A 20164-nucleotide genomic window follows, 5' to 3' on the forward strand; every position below is an offset into this window, starting at 1 on the left:
GATAACTTGAAAAGGGTGCAGTCTCTTGACCGCTATACCAGGCTATTTAAGGTGGGGCCTAATAAATCAAGAGAAATAACATTTTTTGTCGTTTGTCCCCATGCTGAAGGGAATATTAGATCCAAGGTAGATAGCCCTGGGTATTACATAACGCTATGATTTAAGCTACTACCCTATGACAGAATCTCCTGTGCTTGAGCAGGGTGACAGTTACAGGGTGGCCCCATAGACCCTTACTCCGGCCCTTTGTGAACCCAAACACCTGGATAAATTGGAAAACACAGGGTACAAGAACTCAAACTCCCAGAATTCCTCCTCTTTGCTAGAGGTCAAACCTGGACTGGATCTTGGAGTCATCTGTGTTTTAGGAGGATTCAGAACTCTAGGGAGACTCTAGTCCGGTTGCTGAGGACAGAAAGAATGCTGAAGAACATATCCCAAGCCCAAACAGTTGTGTGTGACCCAGGTTATGAATTAGGTCTCATGTGACCTGTGATGCATTGCCTTCTGTTGTAGTACTTCTAGAACGTGATGAACGGTGGGCCTGGGGAATGGTAGTTAGTGTAGAAAGTGTAATGTGGAGGCGCACGGAGCATGGGCTCTTGTGTTTCTGTAACCTATGTGTCAGGAAAATAAATGTTTGTCAGTGGTGTTTTTCAGAACTCTGATGACAGAGACTTCCCACATCAACTGAGAATACGCTCAGATACACCTTACCTTCACTTGGTCCTGCCTGTCAGGGGGATATAGCATAGATAGGATTGATCCATAGGGCTAATTTCCAGCAAGGCTTAGGTTCAAGGGTTGGGATTCCGCAGTGAAAGTTTGTTGGGTAAAAGGGGCTTCCCTATTGGGATGGAGGAAACAAAAAAATCGGTTTGCGGCTTGACATCAACACTGTAGAGCAATCACTGAATGTTGCGCCTGCATGCGAAGGCACAAAGGAAGTGGAGGCATATCTGAATATATTCTTGGATGATGTGGAAAAGCTACCTGTGTTTGTGCACCACATCATTTTAAAGAAGGGGGCTTTGTGCGTAGCAGCCACGTTGTTACCCATCCACTTGGCTCTCAGGGAAATGGTGGCAATTATAAAGAGGGGAGATGCTGTGGAGTGGGCGCCACCCTTAGTGGTGTCACAAAAAACGAACGGAGAGGTGAGACTGTGTGCAGATTTGATGCAACTGTGTGGTTACTGAACGGCATCCTTTTCCTGAAATGGGTGAACTGATTTATCCTATTTGTGAGAGCAAGGTATTGAAAAAAACCTGACTTGGCGTCTGCTTATCACTAGGATGATCTTCATCCCACGTTGTGGTCCCTAACAGTGTTTGCATAAAATGCAGGAGAATGTCTTTTGGGGTAATGTCTACTTCATTCGGCTTGCAAAATACTTTGTATTGACACTTCCACGTGTTCAGCAACGTTCAGTTCAGTTCAGGATGACATTCTGATTAGTGGTAGCACAGTGGCAGAGCACAATGCGACACTGGGTGCTGTGCTGAGAATTTTGAAGGATGATGAAAAGAGGTATGTGCTCTTTCCTGTGCAATGTGATGTAATACCCTGGCCACAATTCTTGGCAGATGGGAAGACCAGAAACAGAGCTGGCAGATGGCATTATGTATATGAAACCTCCTCGTCAAAGGTTGAAGTTCAATCAGTCTTGGGGTTGAAAGAATTCTACCAAAGGTTTCAATGCACAAACAAATCATGTCTTGATAGCATCCATTACAGGCCCCTATCTACACTTAACAACAAAAAACAAATAAAAACACATCCATCACCACTGTTCAATGACCCCCAGTGCAAAGCACCAAACATCCCACCCTCCACCAAACATTACCCACCCCTCATTCATATTCCCTGCCCATCAACACTATGTAATTCCATATAATCCTTTACCAGATTCAGGGAGGTGTCAAATCTTCAGAAGAATGGAGCTCATTTAACATCTTACCCCAATAAACTTCCACCCCTTCTTCCAAATCAGGATCCTGAGTATTTTAAAGATCTGTAGCTCCATTAGACCCCACCTGTGAATGTCTTCTATACATTGTTTCAGAGGTGGAAACTGAGGTTTCTTCCAACAAATTGCTAATATCAACATGAATTGCACCAATCGCCGTCTGGTTTTATGTCTCTTCTTTCCCTCAATAAACACCCACAAGCATACTTTCGGGGGAACATTCACAGCTGTAATTTAGTGATCCATTGATTCAAGAAATCACTCCATGACAATAATTTTTAATAGTTGGGTAGTCCCACAACATATGCCAAATCCCAGGTGGTCCAACTCCATATTGCGGGCAATTCTGGCTCAATGCATCATTTGTAGCATGTAGTTTCGCCTGAGTCATATATACCCTGTGTAGGATAGTGAATTGAATAGGTTGGAACCTTACGTTTTATGATACATTTTTAACCTGTTTCCACACTTTGACCCATTCCTCCTCTGAAATCTGAGAACCTGTATCCCTTTCCCATTTTTCCCTAATAACTAGAGCCTTCTGAGGTTGTTCTTGGATTGCCTTATGTAAGGAAAGCATGTTATCAACAGTAAAACAGACACAAGCAACCACAGTTCAAGAGTGTTTATTGAGCTTCAATTGGGTTTGAAAAACACCTATCTAATCCTAAATCTAAAGATGGTAGCAGGCTACGACCATCAAATAATAACGCAGTCCTAGTGGGGTCTTGTCAAAATAAAAGGGGCTATACTAATAAACCTATTGCTAATACTTCCCTCTAAATACAAATAATGTGGGAAACAATGTTAAGCAAAAGAAAAGTGTTCAAAAAATCACATTTCAGGATATTCAAGCCATAGGTTTACTTTCTCACATTTAGAGCACGGAACAATGTGGCACACTCTAGCATAGCACAGTCTCTGGCTTCTCTAGCATGAGGGTGCAGTTCAAAACTTCAACGTCATTGCCTTCTGTGCCAAAGTCTCTTTGCCATTCAAAGTCTCTTCTTTCAGAGGGCCAGTTGCAACAAACAAATAATAAAGTTCCTTTCCTTTTTGTATTTCACATATACCCTATTTTCTTAGGTGATTTACTTCACCTCGGATCCCCCTCGGCCGAGCTCAGATCCACTTTAACACAATGTTCTAAGGATTTTCACGTATCCAATTTCTCGGGTTATTCACTATTCACCCCGGACACCCCTCCGCCGGGCTCAGATCCCCTTTGACACAAAATCTTCAATCGGTCTTCCTCCGCCGGGCTCGGACCAATTTATCTACTTTAACACAAACTTGCTTTAACCCAAAGCTTTCAATTGGTCTCCATCTGCATGGCTCGGACCAACTTTATCTATTTTCTCATAAACTTTCTTTACTGTATCAACATCGAAGACTTTCGATTGTGCGCAGGATTTTGCTTGACCCGTCGGAGGACCACTTTGATTCACAATCCTTTGCCACTCTTTCACATTTGTCAACTGTCAGCTAGATACCTTACAGCAAAGGTCTTCCAACTGTGGGGCGCGGCCGCATCCTAGAGGGGGCGCCAGAGGCCAGCATGAAATGTAAAAAAAAAAATTTAAAACATTTTTTTTTTTAAAATTTTTTTATAGATTGGAGGTAATGGGAAGAGGCAGCTCAAATGGTCAGACTGGGCCATAAAACGGTCTTAAGCACCAATGAAAAAAATGGCCAGCATTTGCAAATGGATATTCAGTGTTTAGTCACAGGCTGTTTGAATAGTACCCAAGGGGTTGTTTTTTGTTCAAATATAAACAAATGGTGATATTTAAAGAATATTTATTCAGCAACAATGGTCAAAACTACTAGCTGCATAGTGAAGTAACTCCTCAAACTGGCCCACATTGGCCAAAAAAGTGGCCCATTTTTACTGGCCTACACTATCATTTTGCATTTTTGGTACGGTCATCGCCCTATTGCCCTATAGGCCAGTCCAAGCCTGCGGGCTCATCCATAATGGGTGAAGGGGCGTCCACCCACTGGCCACCTCATCCATTATGGAGGAGCCGAAGTGCCAGCCCAGTGAAACACTGAGCACTCCCACAGCAGCTTTTTCCAGCTGAGGGAGTGCTTCTGGGCTGGCTGAACTGTCAAAGGGAAACTCTGTGTTCACTGAGCCATGCAACGCTGGGGGTGTTTTGCTTCGCCAGCCTTGCATAGCTCCTTGGAAATGCTGGCTGGGGCACTGCATGTATGTATGTGTGAGGGGGTGCTCCTGCGCCTCCTCGCACATACGGGCAGAGCATCCTGGAGCAGGGCATTTTAGCAACCACGCGAGGTATGTTTATGGCAATTTACTTTTTATTTAAATGGGTATGGATGTGTGTATGCTTGTGTTATGGGACTGTGGTGGGAGCAGGATGGGCGGCAGCACTGGGATAGTGATGGGAGTAGGGTGGGGAGAGCCCAGGTGTCTGTACTGGGAGTAAGGTGCTGTGACGGCACGCAAAAGTTCATAGCGATTTCTACATACTGTCCATCTGGCACTTTTGGGGGGCCTGGCTTGCCCAAACATAGCTCAGGGGGGGCCCAGGCCAAAAAAGTTTGAAGACCACTGCCTTACAGAGACCTTCGATTGAGCACACACGCTTTGCCGGACCACTGTGTCAAAGGTATTGTATCATAGTTTCAAAGTTCAATCACTCATATGCAATTCAACTTTACTCACTTTGGTTATCACACGCGTTTCAAACAATGTTCGTTCCAGTGCTCGCCATACAATGTGGCCGCTTGCAACCTTGGCTTCAACACAGACCACATCTTGTATCAGTCTCCCCAACTCACTGGCTGTGTTGATTTTGCTATGGCGTTGATTTGTTCTTGTAGAAAAGGACAGTACCACGGCAGCTGGGGATTCTCCCTGCCTTGATTATCCACGTGTGAGGGCTCTGGGTACCTCCGACACACAATGCAGGATTATTCAGCCTGGTTTCCTGGTCTTATGCTTTCTATTCTCAAGGTTTCATGAAAGTAAGGGTTCTTTGTCGAAAAGGTCAAGGGAACTTCCCTCCTTGTGACTCCCTTCTGTCTTGCCGTCTTTCTTCTCTCGTGAAACTTCCATCTTGGAACTGCTGTTTCCTCATGTGCATTGCTTCGCTCAAAGTATGCTCTTGTGCTCTGCCTTTTATCCGTGTGGGGAAGCTAATTAGAAGTCAGGCTTGTATGATGGTCAGTAATTGCCTGACCATTGTATTGGGACACGTCAGGTATACGGCTCGGGGGGCAGGGTTGAGTTCTGAAATATCCTACCTGGTAGGATGGGGTAAAGGTGTTACAGGGAAGGAGATACCGCATCTCACCATCACGTGTCCCACTCTCCAAAGACCCCTCACCCAGGTGATCCTCCTCCCCAGGAACTGGATCCAAAAGCGATGGTCGTGACCTGGCCACCTGGATGATAGATCCCCAGGGACTAGTGGGTGAGACACCTTCTGGTTTCTCACACTTATAGCCTTGAAATCCTGCTCCTACCATCTCCTTGCGACAATGACTGTATCACCTGATCAGTGCTTGGCTCCTCTGGAATGCTTTCCCACATGGCGGCCAATCTTTTTACAACTTTTGCATATGTCAGGAAGTGTCCTTTTGAAATCCCATACATATTGCTCCACTGTTCAAAGGACGTGCATTTTCCGTCCTCAAATAAATTCCCCATGTCATGCAATCCTTCCCACTGAGTGTGGCTAAACCCATCCCTATCATTGCTGATTGAATTTCTGTGTCCACACCCCATGGTAGATCCTTACATTACAACCTTTTCCCATGTCATTTAGCTAGTAGCTTCTTCCAAACACTCACTCACTACCTGAAACACATTAGTGGTGCCTTTCTCTCCTACCATGCCCCATAGCACATTAATACCATGTCGAATAAAATATGGGATGGGGGATGGGGAAGAGGTTGGGAATGAAAGAAAGGGGTTTGCCACTGGTTCCCCTTTTTGCATTTTTCAGCAAACATTGGTCAAAATGAGTAGGAGAAAATGTGCAGTGTAAGATTGCATGGGAAAATACAGAGACCCAACCAAAGAAACGGCTGGCACACATTCAATGGGGCGGCCCTGAAAAACATTTGGTGACTCCAGAATTGTGAGTCCACAGTTATAGAAAATCTATGCCCTTATTCAATGGTCCGACGAATGGCTGACCCCTGCAGTCTACCTAGATTAGCGACAATATCCTTGAGGAGAGAACTATTTCATTTGCTCCTTTGTATTTTGATGGACTTGGAGGAACACATTACTTTTCACCTGGTTTGGATTGTTTAAGTTTGATTTCTTTAACTGGCAAGTCACTGATTGCCCCCCCTTGCAGCAAGAGGGGGAAACACTATTCCGTTGGCCCATTGTCGAGAAAGTGAAAGTGGCCCTGCCCTCTCATTGAAACTTGACATTGGAGACATACTCATGCTGACACCTTGTTTATTGAATTTTGCCACTGTCCTGACACGTCCTATTTTGCATTAGAAGGTTAGTAAAAACCCTTAAAGTCTACTTGGTGTCTGAGCCTCAGTTCTGGGACCTGTGGCACACCTTTCTGTCAGGTCCATTGCCCATTCCAAACAATGTAAGGCTATCAGAGCAGCACATTCAGGCAAACATCTGTGAAGTCGCTAAGTTGAACTTACTGAGTACTCTCTCCATAGACACTGTTGCTTGGATACAGCATCTGGAAGTGACACGCAAGTGAACTCGTCTGTGTTAGGAAGTATTTCCCCATCATTTTCAAACATCTTCTAGCAGTTGGTGTTGTATTTAAACAGCATGTGACTGTAATGAATCCCTTTCTGATAAGGAGTATGTTACTTATCTCCAGCACACGCTCCACATTCCCTCCTTGGATTGAAAAGTAACTACTTCCTTTTCCTGCTACAATAAATGAGCTATGCTAGCTGCAGAGGCCTGTTTTTTGTGTAGACTAAATGTCTCCAGAGAAGGTCAGATGACAGTGATTGTTCACTTGCACACAGGGAGAATGCACCAGTCAATAGGGTGCTCAGGATCTTACTCTTCAACACAATAACATATGTGGTAATAGGCCGAATCACCCAGGAATGTTCTGGGCCTTAACGCTAGGCCACCAGTGCTCTGATCGGCCGATATAGCATGCAACATGGGTCTTATTGCTATTAGCATCCAGGGTTTAAGCCTCGAGATGCAAATAGTATTTTGAAAGAAAATAAATCAGAGCTGCAGGGTGTGTATGGATTGGCGGGATGGAAGCTATTGTGGAAATAGAAGCCAAAATTCAAGAAGCATTTTGAAGATCCTGGAACGGAAGCCGGTAAAGCAGGTACGGCTCAGTATGGGAACTGTGACGATCCTTCAGATCGAATCACTTCTACCCTGGTGAGAATCCCTTCCCATGAGGCTAGGGAGGTGAGGCCTCTAACCAATAGTCCCCCTAGGGGTGGTATCATATAGGGCGATCTCATGGGGAAGGACTCCTCTCCTGGAGATAAGGACGCAATTGGGCGGCACAACCCCTGTCAAATTCCAGCACGTAGGCTCACGATAACGCCCAAATCTTATCAACATAAGATCACCTCCGGAAGTATGTGTTACTGTGAAATATCAAACCCATCTGATAACAAAAGTACTGAGACAAAGATGCGCTCAAAAATGTGAGCGGACGATAACTAGAACAGCTGCTGTCAATTGGACGGACATTATGCTGGGGCCATCACCACCATTTGAACTGAACAGCAAAGAAGGTCTGTATTCATTGTCATCCGCTGAACCTTCCGGCAAAGGTCCCTGCGATTCTGGCAAGCAGGAAGCTGTGCTACAATCAGAGGGAGAACCAGGCTACCAAGGAGGCTACATTGAAGCCTGAAAAGCTGGCACAGGGCTTTGGGAGACTGTAGCGAGGCTTGTCTCCAAGGCTGAGAAGAGGAATAGCGGGACACCCAAAAAGAGTCTTTTGTGTCGGTTGGCAACCAGTGCAATAAACTTCCAGAGACTGAGAGGTGCTAGCACCACCTGTAGTCGGTGGACCACGGTGCAGAGGCCGCCTAACGTAGCCTACAGCAGAGCCACCTATTTGACTCTCAGGAGAGAGCAAGAAACCTGGAGGAGGCGTAACCTGTCATGGCGGGACCAAGAGGTCCGGCAGCTATGTCAAGGCGGTGCACAATAACTCGAGGTGGAGAGAGGCAAGAATGAGAGGACTACTAAAGGAAGAAGTTGAACTAAGAAGCGTGGTCCCGCGACCCCTTGTGAAACCAGTGAAGAGTTCCCTGGCAGAAGGTAACAGGCACATGTACAAGTCTGGGGGGAGGGAGGGAGGGGCGGAAAGTTAGAAGACTGTAAGCCATAGAAAACTGTAAACCAATTTGTGATACAGTTCCCAGGCCATTTCCACAAAGGTGTGGTACTGGAGAGTCGAGAAGGACTCCAGGAACAGCTTAATCGTCCCAGTGTGGGCGGATCCAGAATTGTACAAAACCTAGAGATTGTGAACACATCCCTAAGAGAGCTACAAACCTTATTATGATCTGTGAAAGACATTGGGGAACCAGCTAAGAGAAAGAAGTAATTATCATAGCCCCACAAGAACTTTATGCAACTGTTTATTTCTGCTGAGTCACAGAGAACCCAGAACATGTATTGAACTTTTGTTTTGAGCAACCTGAGGGGCGTTTGGCAGCTTTACATCCAGGAGAAGGGAGTCATTCTCCTGGATTACGAACTGTTGCTAGACTTTATGGTGTTTTGTTGTAGCAACAGGGACAGAGCAGGAGCCTTTGTGACCGGGACAGTGTTGCTTTGTTTTTGACTCACACAGATTTTTCGACAAGCCCCCGAGTATCTTTAGTTTAGGTAGCGAAATCCCCCCAGAGTTAGCAATAGATAGGTTTTGTTTATCATTTAGTAAAAGTCTATAGCAACCAGTATGGCACCACTTGGTCAGCCTCTTCATTCCTTGTTGCCACAGAGCTCAGGGTGCAATGCTAAGGGGCTGAACGGTCCTAATGGGGGGAGGTGGTGGGAAAGGGCAGTGAGCCACTTGGGCATGACTGATTCATGTGGACTCAGGGAGAAAGCCACAGGTCTTAGTATAGAATGTGGCATTATACAATGATATTCAGCCTGAGTTCCTCAGCACCTGATTGTCTGGCGCCTTTCGGCCGGGTGCTAATAATAATTAAGGGAAATCGTGTTCTCACATACTCCCACAGTGACAGAGGACATTTTATCACTAGGACATATTAAAGGATCATTGAGTGGTGCACTACATTACACCATGCGGTGGCAAGTCTCTGCATCAGTGCTATTGGAACGATGTGGACTTCCATTAATGTTGTTGCATTTACCTAGGTGTCACTGGTTTTGTTAACAAAACTAGCCAAACAGATGTGAATAGGCGATGGGGGAGTATTAAAAACCAAAAAGGGGAAGGATATACAATGGGCTTGCCCCCACTTTTCAGACAGAAAAAAAAATCACATTTACATTTGTTTTGTGCTTTTTTGGGGAGACATGCAAGGCCAATGCAAACAAAAAGGGGTAGGGGCAAAGACAAAAAAAGGATGGGGGAAGAGTTAAATAAGTAATGAGGGGAGTCGCAAATGCAATGATGCAAATGCATAAATGTGACATCATTGCAAAAGCATTGATGCAAAGACGTGGAACCAACGATGGTCCTGCTCGGCTTGTGCCCTTTTGATCGGCCAACACCTCTTGCTCTTAATCTGGATCCGTTTTCATTTTTTGGAAGACATCTAGGGGTCATTATGCACTAGGCAGTAACCTTAAAAAAAGGCAGTATTACAAATTTACAAAGTCGTCTATCTGATTTTAACGCATATTGAATACTGTGAACATTGCGTGATTACATGTTCAAATTACACATATTTTTACCTCCATTAAAAAGGTGCTGGTTAAAATAATGTTCCCCCAGCATGTGAAATGGGGGTTGTCCCTGGTAAAACTATTTTTTTTATCTCAAGAAGAAAAAAACAGTGTTTTCAAGAGTTTTAACATAAAGCTATTACTATGGTTCATAATGTACATAATGAAATCAGACAGATTCAGTGTTCGGAATATGATAACATATTTTTAGAATTTTTGGGGTGTAATAATATTGCATTGCATTCTCAATGGAATATGAAATTTACAGGACAATTATCAAGTTGGGATGGTGCCAAAGTGCAATGGTAGCTTTATTTCTTACATGTATATGAACAGCGTCCTTGTATGTCTAAGATAAGTGTAAAAAAACGGATCCACATTTATGCATTTAACCCTAAATCTTACTTTATCCACCTACCTGTTCATCTACCTAATGAAGTCATTGAATATGTGACTTTATTGGGTGTGTACACCATGACACAGATTTCTTCTAGACCCATACAGATTGATGTGCTTTTTATTGGGAAACTGAACCTAGGAAAACCAATTCTCCTTCGCCTTCTCTGGCGGAGTATTGGGCACAAATCACCATGAGCAAAAGGACCTATGGAGTAAACCTGTTTGTATGTTGATTTGCCCATTACAGTCAAATTAGCATTACTCTATTTTCATGTTGTACTTTTGTATATCAGAATAAGAATCCTACCTCTTTTCAAATTGATAGATAGAAGGTTATGTAAAGTGAACGCGGAGAGGAAAACTGAAGTTAAGTGAGTTTATTCGGGAATTGCAAAATGAGAATGTTGCAGTAAATAACCATTTTGGAGTAAATTAAGAATATGAAGTACATTACTCCAAAACGTGAAATTGAAAATCACATTTTTGCAACAGCACTTACCCAAAGTAAAGCAGTAAGTTGCCAAACTTTATTTTTTACGTCAATGGAAATCCTTTGGCAGCTGCACTTGGTTATTCCTGTAATCGAAACATTTTATGCCACCTGTGTATTTATTCTAGGTTTACATGCCAGATTGTCATGTTCTAAATTCAGCAGTTCAAATCCTCTTAATGTAATTGTATTTTTAAACAAACAATATTGCCATAGGAATATGTCTTTAGAAATTAGTTAAGTGGGATCAGGAGTGCATTGATAACCACAACTAATGAAATACAATTATTACAATGGCCAAAGTAAATCATAAATATTAATATTACAGTCTCAAGAACAAAATAAACTTGAAGTATCATGTAATTTGTAGCTGAACTTGACAAATGACACCATTTTCTTTTTACAACTATAAAAAGCCAGTTTCATTATCTTTATATATGTAAAGCTGAATGTATGTATGTGTGTGTGAATGTTTGTCCGGCTATACAAATCCACACCGTTGAACCCACGTCTACCAAATTGTGCATGGATTCCTCTTTTGTCTGGGGCAAGATCGTTGTCTTATGTTTGGATGCAAAAATCTTATATGCAAAAAAACGTTTGCGTGTGTGTATGTTTGTCCGGCTATACAAATCCACACTGTTGAAACCACTGCTACCAACTTTTGCATGGATTCCTCATTTATCTGGGGCAAGATTGTAGTATGTTTTGGATGCAAAGAATTCACTCCGTAGACACCCTCATTTACTGATGCTCACCCCAATTCGCTGCAGTAGGTACTAGAAGGAGGCAACATTTGGAAAAGTGTCTGAAGCAAAATGTTCAATGTGTTGCTTATTCCTTTGAAATGTATTACCAATGTTTACAGTTCAAAAGTGTTAGCGTTTTTAAAGGGAATTTTAAAAAAGTTGCATTTTATTTTATCATGCCACTCAAAATATCGTAAATGGCAAGGTTACAGTTTACTTAAGTTCATTCACGAGAAGAGAGCACAATCAATCTTTCTTGGACATTTTCTCAATTGTGCTGAAGCCATTGAGTGACTGAAACATGCTGCACAAAAAACGAACATCACTTGGAAAAGCTCCATCTGATGCAAAGCGAAAATCAATATCAAGAGCTTTTGAAACACAACAACTAACAGCAGCAGGGCTTGCTGACATGAGGACAAGAACAACATCCTCCAGGGCACATGAGACACCACTCGATTAGGATACGGGGGACGTCTGATACCCCAGCTAGTTTAGAATTAAGCAATATGACCCGAGCAGCAGGGGCATTACCTGAGTCGGTAATGCCCCCGCCATGAGGGTCATATTGCTATTAGCACCCCGGCCCGCATTATATGCGTGAACGGGGCACTAAAAGCATTTTTTTCTGTCCCGAAAAGCCGCAGATTTTCGGGACAGAAAAAAAAAAACGACCAAGAAAATGGCCACCGGGAAAGGGAAAACGGGAGTCCGTTTTCTCTTTCCATGGCGGCCTTTGGGAACACAAGTGTTCCCAGCGCGTTCGCTCCCGAAAAAAAAGGAAAAAAGGAAGCAGAAGGTAAGTGGGGTTGGGAGGGTGGGAGGGAGAGGAAGGGGGGAAGGAGGGGAAGGGGTGAGGGAAAAAAAAACGTACCTTCGTCTCTGCCAGGGGACGATGGAAGCCAAGCCTCCAGCTGTGTGGAGGCGCGGAGTCTCCACACTGCTGGAGGCTGCCATCGTCTCCCACCAGGGACACAGGAGCAAGAAGGTAAGTGGGGTGGGGTAGGGAGGAGGGAGGGAAGGGGAAAAAAAAGTAAAACAAAAAGCTTACCCAAGTCCCCAGCGGGGGGCGGAGGCAGCCTCTCAGCCTTGGGGAGGCTCGGAGCAGGGATGGCACCACTTCCAGCCTCCTCATTGGCTGAGGGGCTGCCACGCCCCCACACCCCCTGCCGAGGACAAGGCAGCTGGAGTACCGGCCGAGAATTGAAGGATTCTCAGCCGGGTAAGGACCCGGCGAGAGCCAATCATAATGCGTGTTGCATTCTGCTTGACTCTCGCCGGGTACTAATAAAATATATAAATCCCTCCTGCAAACTATCGACTTCACTGGTTTTCTAATCTCTTGTGATTCACAATTCTTAAATATAATATTGAGGTGATATTAACCAACCCGGTGGGTTGACCCTTCCGGTGACTGCCCGTCGCTCAAGGTAATGGCCAAAGTGAACCCTGGGTTCCTTAAAATGGGTGGGGGTGACGTTACCAGCCGCCAGGCCAGTCAATCTCGCCATTATAACCATGCAGAGTTGCTAAAGGCTCTTTCTCAATGAAGAAAACGAAAGAGAAAACTTAACTGCGCCACATAGGAAGACGCCCGTCCAGCTACAACTTCCCTTTTCATTGTTAAAAACAATGGCATCATCAACAAGAATATGAGGACTTTAGCGGTACGGGATGCTTCCTAGATGGTGCACTTAAGTCTTTTAATTCATTTTTAAACTTTGTAAATATCCTTCAGCACCTGCATGGGACGATCGCAGGTGCTAAATGATGGGGTGAGGGTCACGTTGGTTGAAAACGGGTAATGGGAGCAATAGGTGAGGGTGCAGTAGCAATCAAGTTGCTCAGAACGCAGGCTTATGCCAAAGAAAACAGCCTGCGTTCCGAGCACCCTGGCTAGCACCCCCACCTATGTTCTAATGGTAAAGAGGCTGGTGTTAACATGATTTTGCTCCTTTTTTTGATCTCTTTAAATTTGGTCTACTGGTCCTTGTGCAATCAGTAAGTAACTTCACTTTTATGATCCATTTGGCACTCAGTTTTTCCTAACAATGAAAATTGCGACTTTGGGGGTCATTTACCTGGCAGTATATTGATAATCAGCGCTAGAGAGTGGTGGCTCTGGTTGATGGAGCAGGTGCCTTTTATTGAGATTTAGTTGTTGACTTCAGCCAATGGCATTGAATAAATGATATCTGTAATCTTCAAAGAAAGGTATATTACGTAAAACTGCCCTTTTTTTATTTATGATCTCCCTGCATAGGACACCAGCACCTAGGCAAGTGGGTTATCTCATCTTCATTATATTTAAAGCCCCAAGCTGAGTACAAATAAAGACCTTGGGATTCTTTGGTTGCAGTGGTTGTAGCTGGTATGAGATCTACAAACTAGGTGTTCAGCCTGGAATCCATGGCAGTGTGTGCAGTAAATGTTGGGGAACTTCTTGCATGCTGAGCATTTGTCAAACATTGTGTAGCTAGGGTCATGAGGGGAGCTGTCATTGTTGCTGGTCTCCCGTTTGATGGTCTCCATTGCACCTTTGTTTCTTTGTAGATGGCCAGTGGGATTTAAGCAACTATCACCTGATGGATTTGGGCCACACGCATCATTCCATCCGCTGCATGGCAGTAGTGTACGACCGCGTCTGGTGTGGCTACAAGAACAAAGTGCACGTCATACAACCAAAAACCATGCAGATTGAGGTAAGATGGAAACAGAGGAGGACAGGTGGTTCTCTGGACTGGCTGAGCGTCAACAGAAACTAGTTGACAAAAGAGCTTAGAAAAGCATTTGTATGTCCTGTATGTTTCTCTAGAAGACTTGCAGGCTCTAAATATGACTTCTCAGTAGGGTTAAGATTACAGAACATTTATAGTTTTGTTTATTGATTACCACCTGCGAGCCTGGTTGACGTTGGAATGCGTGCACATGCAACAGCCCTTGGCACAGCATCCATTTCTTATGTTCTTCTAAGAAAAAATTATTACATTGCATGCTTTGCCGATTTGTACCTAAATTCTTTCATGCAATTTGGTTGTTAATGTTTTGAACCTTTTGAAGCTTCGTTTTTTTCCAATTTACAAATGGTCTCCACTGTGAGGAGTCACATATTTACTTCTGGCGGTTACTCTGGCACCAGTGAATGGTTCTATATTTCTGTTCTTTTATTATGTTTGGGAAGGTCTGTTCAAGCACAGCCCTTCTTTTCCACATGCAGATGGTGATTTCAGGTGGTCAAATATAATGGGCCCACTTTCCCCCATTAAGGGAAATCTGTATGCACACTGCTAGGTTCTTCCCCTCCAAGATTCGTAAGCGAGTGTCTGACCTACTCAGGCATGCAAAAAGAGGCACCCATACGGGTAGGTCTCCGGTGGCCCTCGTAGAGATGTACGTTTACAAATGAGACTGGATATGGTGTGGTTTTATCCAGTATATTTAGTGAATTCAGATAATAGTATGTTGGTCACGCTGACATGTTGCACACCCACATACACTTTTTCAGGGCTAAGTTAAATGTTTTGCAGCAGAAAGTCATGCATTCTATGTATTTTAGCGCTTCTTAGTCCTTAAGATGCAGTCAGCATGCATAAGCTACCACAGTGGTCCGGAACCCCTGCCTCTCCAGATGTTTTTAACTGTGACTTCCATGCTCCCTCACAATTGACTGAGCTGGCTGGGGCTGTTGGTATTTGTAGTTCAAAACACCTGTAGAGCCAAAGGATGCAGACCCCTGAGCTAGCGCTTCAGTTATAGAGCTGCAAATGATGTTCTTTATGCTGGGGTGTCAGACAAATGCAGCTTTTTGGCCACCTCCTAAATTCAACCCCAGACAGTGGCAAAGTCTCGATTCCTTTTGAGACTTGTGCCACACCTATAAATCATGCCTCTTGAAGCACATACAGGGGAGGAACATCCTGCCCTTTGTCCTTTTGTCTCTCCCACACAAGGCACAAGAATGATTTGCTCCTTAGTCAGGGTGCAGTGAGCACTGGTCTGTGATGCATAATGTCTTTTCTTGGGCATTTCATTTATCACTCCCCTAGCGCCCAGTAGCAGCGGGCATTGTACTGAGAAAATATATTATACCTGGATCAACTCCAACATGAAGCGCTGGCCACAGACCAATGTGGTATGCGGGTTCCGGTTGAGACTAGATTACAAAATCTAGGTGGTGGTGGGCAGGAGAAATGCAATTATGACAATACTAAAACTGTGCATTTAGGTTTTGCACACTTACATGTCCACTACTCATATTTACAGTGTAGGCACATATAGATACTTTGATTTGTCCAGACACGCATGATTTATGTTCAAGTACCAAAGCCAGGATTATAAACCTGGTCTGCAGGTGATAAAGTCAGCTGTTTAAACACTAAAGAATAACAAGTACTGTGTGGCCTTTTGCTTTACCCTTGCTCGCTCTGTACTCTTGCTCCTTTGTTATTGTCCGAGACTTTTTAAAGCTTAATCACAGTTGTTTTTCATCACTTTTGCTGCACGACAGTTTCACGTATTGACAACTCTTTCTGTGGACACACAGTTATTCAGTGATACCCATGAGCTTCCCCTCATGTATTCTGTTGTGACTTAAGGTACCAAAACTACTCTTTTGCTTACAGATGATCACTTCTTGTACTGTCATTATTCCATTTTGGAATGTGAATGTCTCTTATTTTCCCCTAAACCTCCTTTTGATCATTGTATACATGATCCTTGAACTCCCACCATAGCAGGAATTATTAAATTTGTGAACATCTTTGGTAGCATTCAATGGACTCACTTCAATCATCTATCCTTCGTGTGTAACTGGAGTAGACCTGAATTGCTATTGGTCCCTTCTCCTCTAATTATCTTTTAACTAGTGTGAACGTCAGTGTACACAGGACAAAGTGTGTGAGGAGTGACATTTTCTGAGTGTTAATTTGTTATGTGGTACAGTCAGCTGGCCTAATATATTTCTGCAGGCAACAGCTCCATCTAGTGGTGACAACAGGCGAAGCTATCTCAATTGGACCACTGTATATCCTATCCTCAGGCAACAGCTCTCTCTAGCAGTGATAACAGGTGAAGCAGCCAGTCTCTACTTTGCAACTTGAAGTCTTATTGTTGTATGCATAAGGCAACAGCTCCCTCTAGCGCTGGTAGCAGGTGTAGCGGGCGTATGGCGGCTTTGGACAAACATACAACTGGCCTTTTATTATATAGTATGATCATAATTGTAACAAGACTTCATCTACTGATTAAAACTACAAAACGAATGCTTGATGTACCAGAACTATTAACACCGTGGGCAGAGTGAACAATCGGGTTGTTGTTCCAATTACAGGCTTTACCGAGGAGTATAAGCTGGCATTCTGTGCACCATTACTCTCTAACCGTGCACCCCCAGCTTGTTTTACACAGATTAAATTATAAGAGCCCTCACTTACCTGTCTTCAGCATCACGCAATGGCAGTCTTGGTTCCTATGCCATTCTGAACAACCTATTGCCGTACCACCTCTCGTCGCCTCTCCCCAGCTTGTTTTACACACATTAAATAAAAAGCATTCACTTACCTGACTTCTGCATCCATCCTTCTCTGGCTAGTATAGAAATGGTAGAGGGGCCCCTTCAGTAATCCCTGACTGCCATTTCCTGTGTACCCATCAGAGTTGTTGTTTTTCTTGTATTCGTTTTTTTATTGAGAGAATAAATGGGTTCTGTGTCATGCATGGCCACACCCTATAAAGGTGGCAGGGTTTAGGCAGAGCAGAGGTGCAGACAATGAGGATGTTGGGGAGAGAGGAGCTGAGAGGAAGAGGCTGGATTGGAGGATGCTAGAGGAGATAAGTGATAGGGAGGAGAAGATGCCTTGGAGGAGGACAACAAGGCTAATTTGGGAGTACAGTAGAGGAGGAGGAGAAAATGGCAAGATAAGGAGTTGGTGTAAATAAAGGTGGGAGCGTCGGCATACAAGTGCGAGGTTGGGCTGAGACATCTAAAAGAGGAAGTGGGGAAAGAGCAGATAGATGTTCTGTGGCAGCGTTGTCCAACTCTACGTCTCGAGGGCCGGAAACCTGATGGTTTTTCAGGATATCCCTCATGAATAGTCATAAGAAAGAATTTGCATACATTTAGAATGTGTATGCAAATGTATCTCATGAATATTAATATGGAATAACCTGAAAATCCGACATGGATCCGGCCCTCAGGGCCTGGAGTTGAACAACCCTGTGCTATGGGAACAGTAGTATGTTGCAAGACATCTAAAGGAGGAGATTGTGAAAGCAGAAGGAGAGGGTAAGAAGGTATTGAGACATCTAAAGGAAAATCTGGTAGGAGAACAGGAGGAGGGGTATGGGCACCCGAAGGAGGATGTAGTAAACCCAGTAGGAGATGGTGAGACTCCCAGAGAAGGGGTTGCTAAGTACGAAAGAAGAGAAAGCTGACAAAAGGGGTGATGCTAAAGTCATTAGGAGAAAAAGAGGGGAACGAGTCAGAGAGGGAATGCACTCCAAATACACTATACCTCTGGTTGCTCAATGTGGAAAGGAGGAGGTGGGTGCATGTGGCAAGATGGCACAGAGATGACAGGAGTTCAGAGCACAGAACAACCTATTAGATAAGTTGAGGGAAAGAAGGAGGATGCCCAAGGAGCAAGATCATTGCAGAGGCATGTGGTGGTTGCCAAAAGGGGGAGTGGTGTGTTTTGGATGCCAGTCAGAAAACCGCTTTGCTAGAGCTAGAATTCCTCCCAGCCCACAACCAGCCTGAGAGCAGCGCAAGTCCTTGGATCTTAAGCTTGAGTTCCTCTAGCCTTGGTTTTTTGTTCAATGGGTTATGTTGAATGTGTCCTCTCTCTCGCATTCATCCATAAAGCAAAGAGTTCCAGAGTTGAATCGGAGGCGGCCTCTGCGTTGGTACGTGGAGAGAGGTGCGGCTTGATTCACAGCGTTGCTCATGCCTAGAGGTCCTTTCCTCTAACATTGCTCCCCTCGTTACGTTGCCGCCTGTTGCTCTGTGTTGGGTCGCTGTGCTACGCGGATCCGTCGATTCCCTTCCCAGAGATAGGAGCCAGCCAGGAGGGGAGCGGTTAGTGCTGATCACTGGCCCTGAGCCTTGGACCCCCGGAGAGTGGGTACAGTTGGAGGCTAAGGCTAAGGCTAATATAACTGCCATAATTGCCCACAGGCCTGTGTCCCCTGTGTCCTTTAAGGCACATTAGGCATATCGCAGAGAGTGGAGAGCGATTTGACGTTTTTGGAACGTCTATCACTACTTTTGCTCCTTTGTGTTCCTGCGCCTCTGCTCTTGGTGCGACAGGAGCTGCAGGTGCTTAGAGCACAGAGTTGCCAGTGGTGTTGCTGGTTAAGTGGCAGGGGCGCTGGTGACTGCTGTGTTTCTCTTAGCTGGGGCTGGATGCTCGCCCTGGGAGCACGGTGAAGAGATCCTCTACACTGCTGCATACTGCTGCGTGCTCTCGCGGACTGAGAGGTCCCATTGTGCTGTTCTTGGTAGCGGGTGGAAGCCAATACATTAAAGGAAAACAGGGGTAGCTGGGACGCATCGTAGTGGGGCGCAGGAACTGGTGCAGCTTGGGTTCTCGCTGTTGTGCTGTATAACTGGGCACCCCGTTGTTGCTGACAGATAGCGTTAAGAAGGTTGGGCTCAGCACCATATGTAGAGACAGTGGACGACACTGCATTAACAGGAGACTGTGGGGAGACTGGGCGTTGGTGCCTTTGATCCTGTCTGGGAGATACGACCCTCTACCTGAATATAGCAGCTGTGACAGCATCACAAGCTGACGGATAGTGTGATCTATAAGGCAAACGGGCATCCCTTAATTACCTAACTTTCCTGTTGAAGGAGAGGCATTGTCTGGGTCGTCTAAATGCCACCAGGGAAAGGGTCTACACATTCCAAGTATAATTTAAGGAAAACAAAGGAGATGACGAAAATCAGGAACTCACTAAATGAGGAGCGGGAGACGGCGAAACCTGAAACAAAAAAGAAAGCTAAGAACATCATACCTGCACATCAAGGTGTGATTACTGGGTTCTTTCCTCTTTCCTCCAAGCATGACACTGCATACTGGCATAACGACAAACAGCAGCAGTGGAACTTGGCAGAAAGGCAGATGAATACACCTCTTGGGACAGCTACTCCAGTCGGGGCCACAGGCAGATTATCAACCTCACCAAACTTCGCAATGGCCTCAATGGAGGATGTCCCAGATATTGAAATAGAGAGTTTGGACTGTCCCTACCCGGAGCCACAGAGATAGCTGAGATCCAGTCATCAGTTGCATCCTTGCAATTCGGTCTTAAGATCTTACTACAGATGTCTGGGCGGATACTTGCTAACACTAATGCTCTGGCTGTGGATAACGAACTGAGGGAGAAAGCCTGTGAAGAAGTAGAATGCAATCTCTCTGAAGCCATACATATTGCGGAAGAGATCGAAGAACAATAAGACCCAGAGATAGACCTGAATCAGGTACAGACTGTTGAGCCATTCTTCTCACGCAAACAGCCAAGAATGGCGAGAAGGGCAGAAATGAGTAAAAGACCAAGCTCTATGGCCTTGCCTTTGGCTGAGTCGGGGCTTCCGAGGCTGCGCTCTAAGAAAGCTAAGAAAAGAGTGGCTAGAGCTAAGAAAAGGAAGGCAACTGGTGATGGTCGCTTGACTAGCTAGCTGT

At 44.7% G+C, this 20164-nt stretch overlaps 1 protein-coding gene across 12 annotated transcripts in view; it reads left to right on the forward strand.

The window, feature by feature from the left end:
• Positions 1-20164, forward strand: part of MAPK8IP3 (mitogen-activated protein kinase 8 interacting protein 3) — an 892115-nt gene that overhangs the window by 808060 nt on the left and 63891 nt on the right. For all 12 annotated transcript variants that reach the window (XM_069646979.1, XM_069646985.1, XM_069646981.1 and 9 more), the window contains one exon: positions 14034-14182. In XM_069646979.1, coding sequence (XP_069503080.1) covers positions 14034-14182 — 149 coding nt within the window. The remainder of the gene's footprint in view (positions 1-14033; positions 14183-20164) is intronic.

This window comes from Ambystoma mexicanum, chromosome 2q (assembly GCF_040938575.1).
Source record: "Ambystoma mexicanum isolate Mex_15411 chromosome 2q, UKY_AmexF1_1, whole genome shotgun sequence".
In the NCBI taxonomy this organism is placed as follows: Eukaryota; Metazoa; Chordata; class Amphibia; order Caudata; family Ambystomatidae; genus Ambystoma; species Ambystoma mexicanum.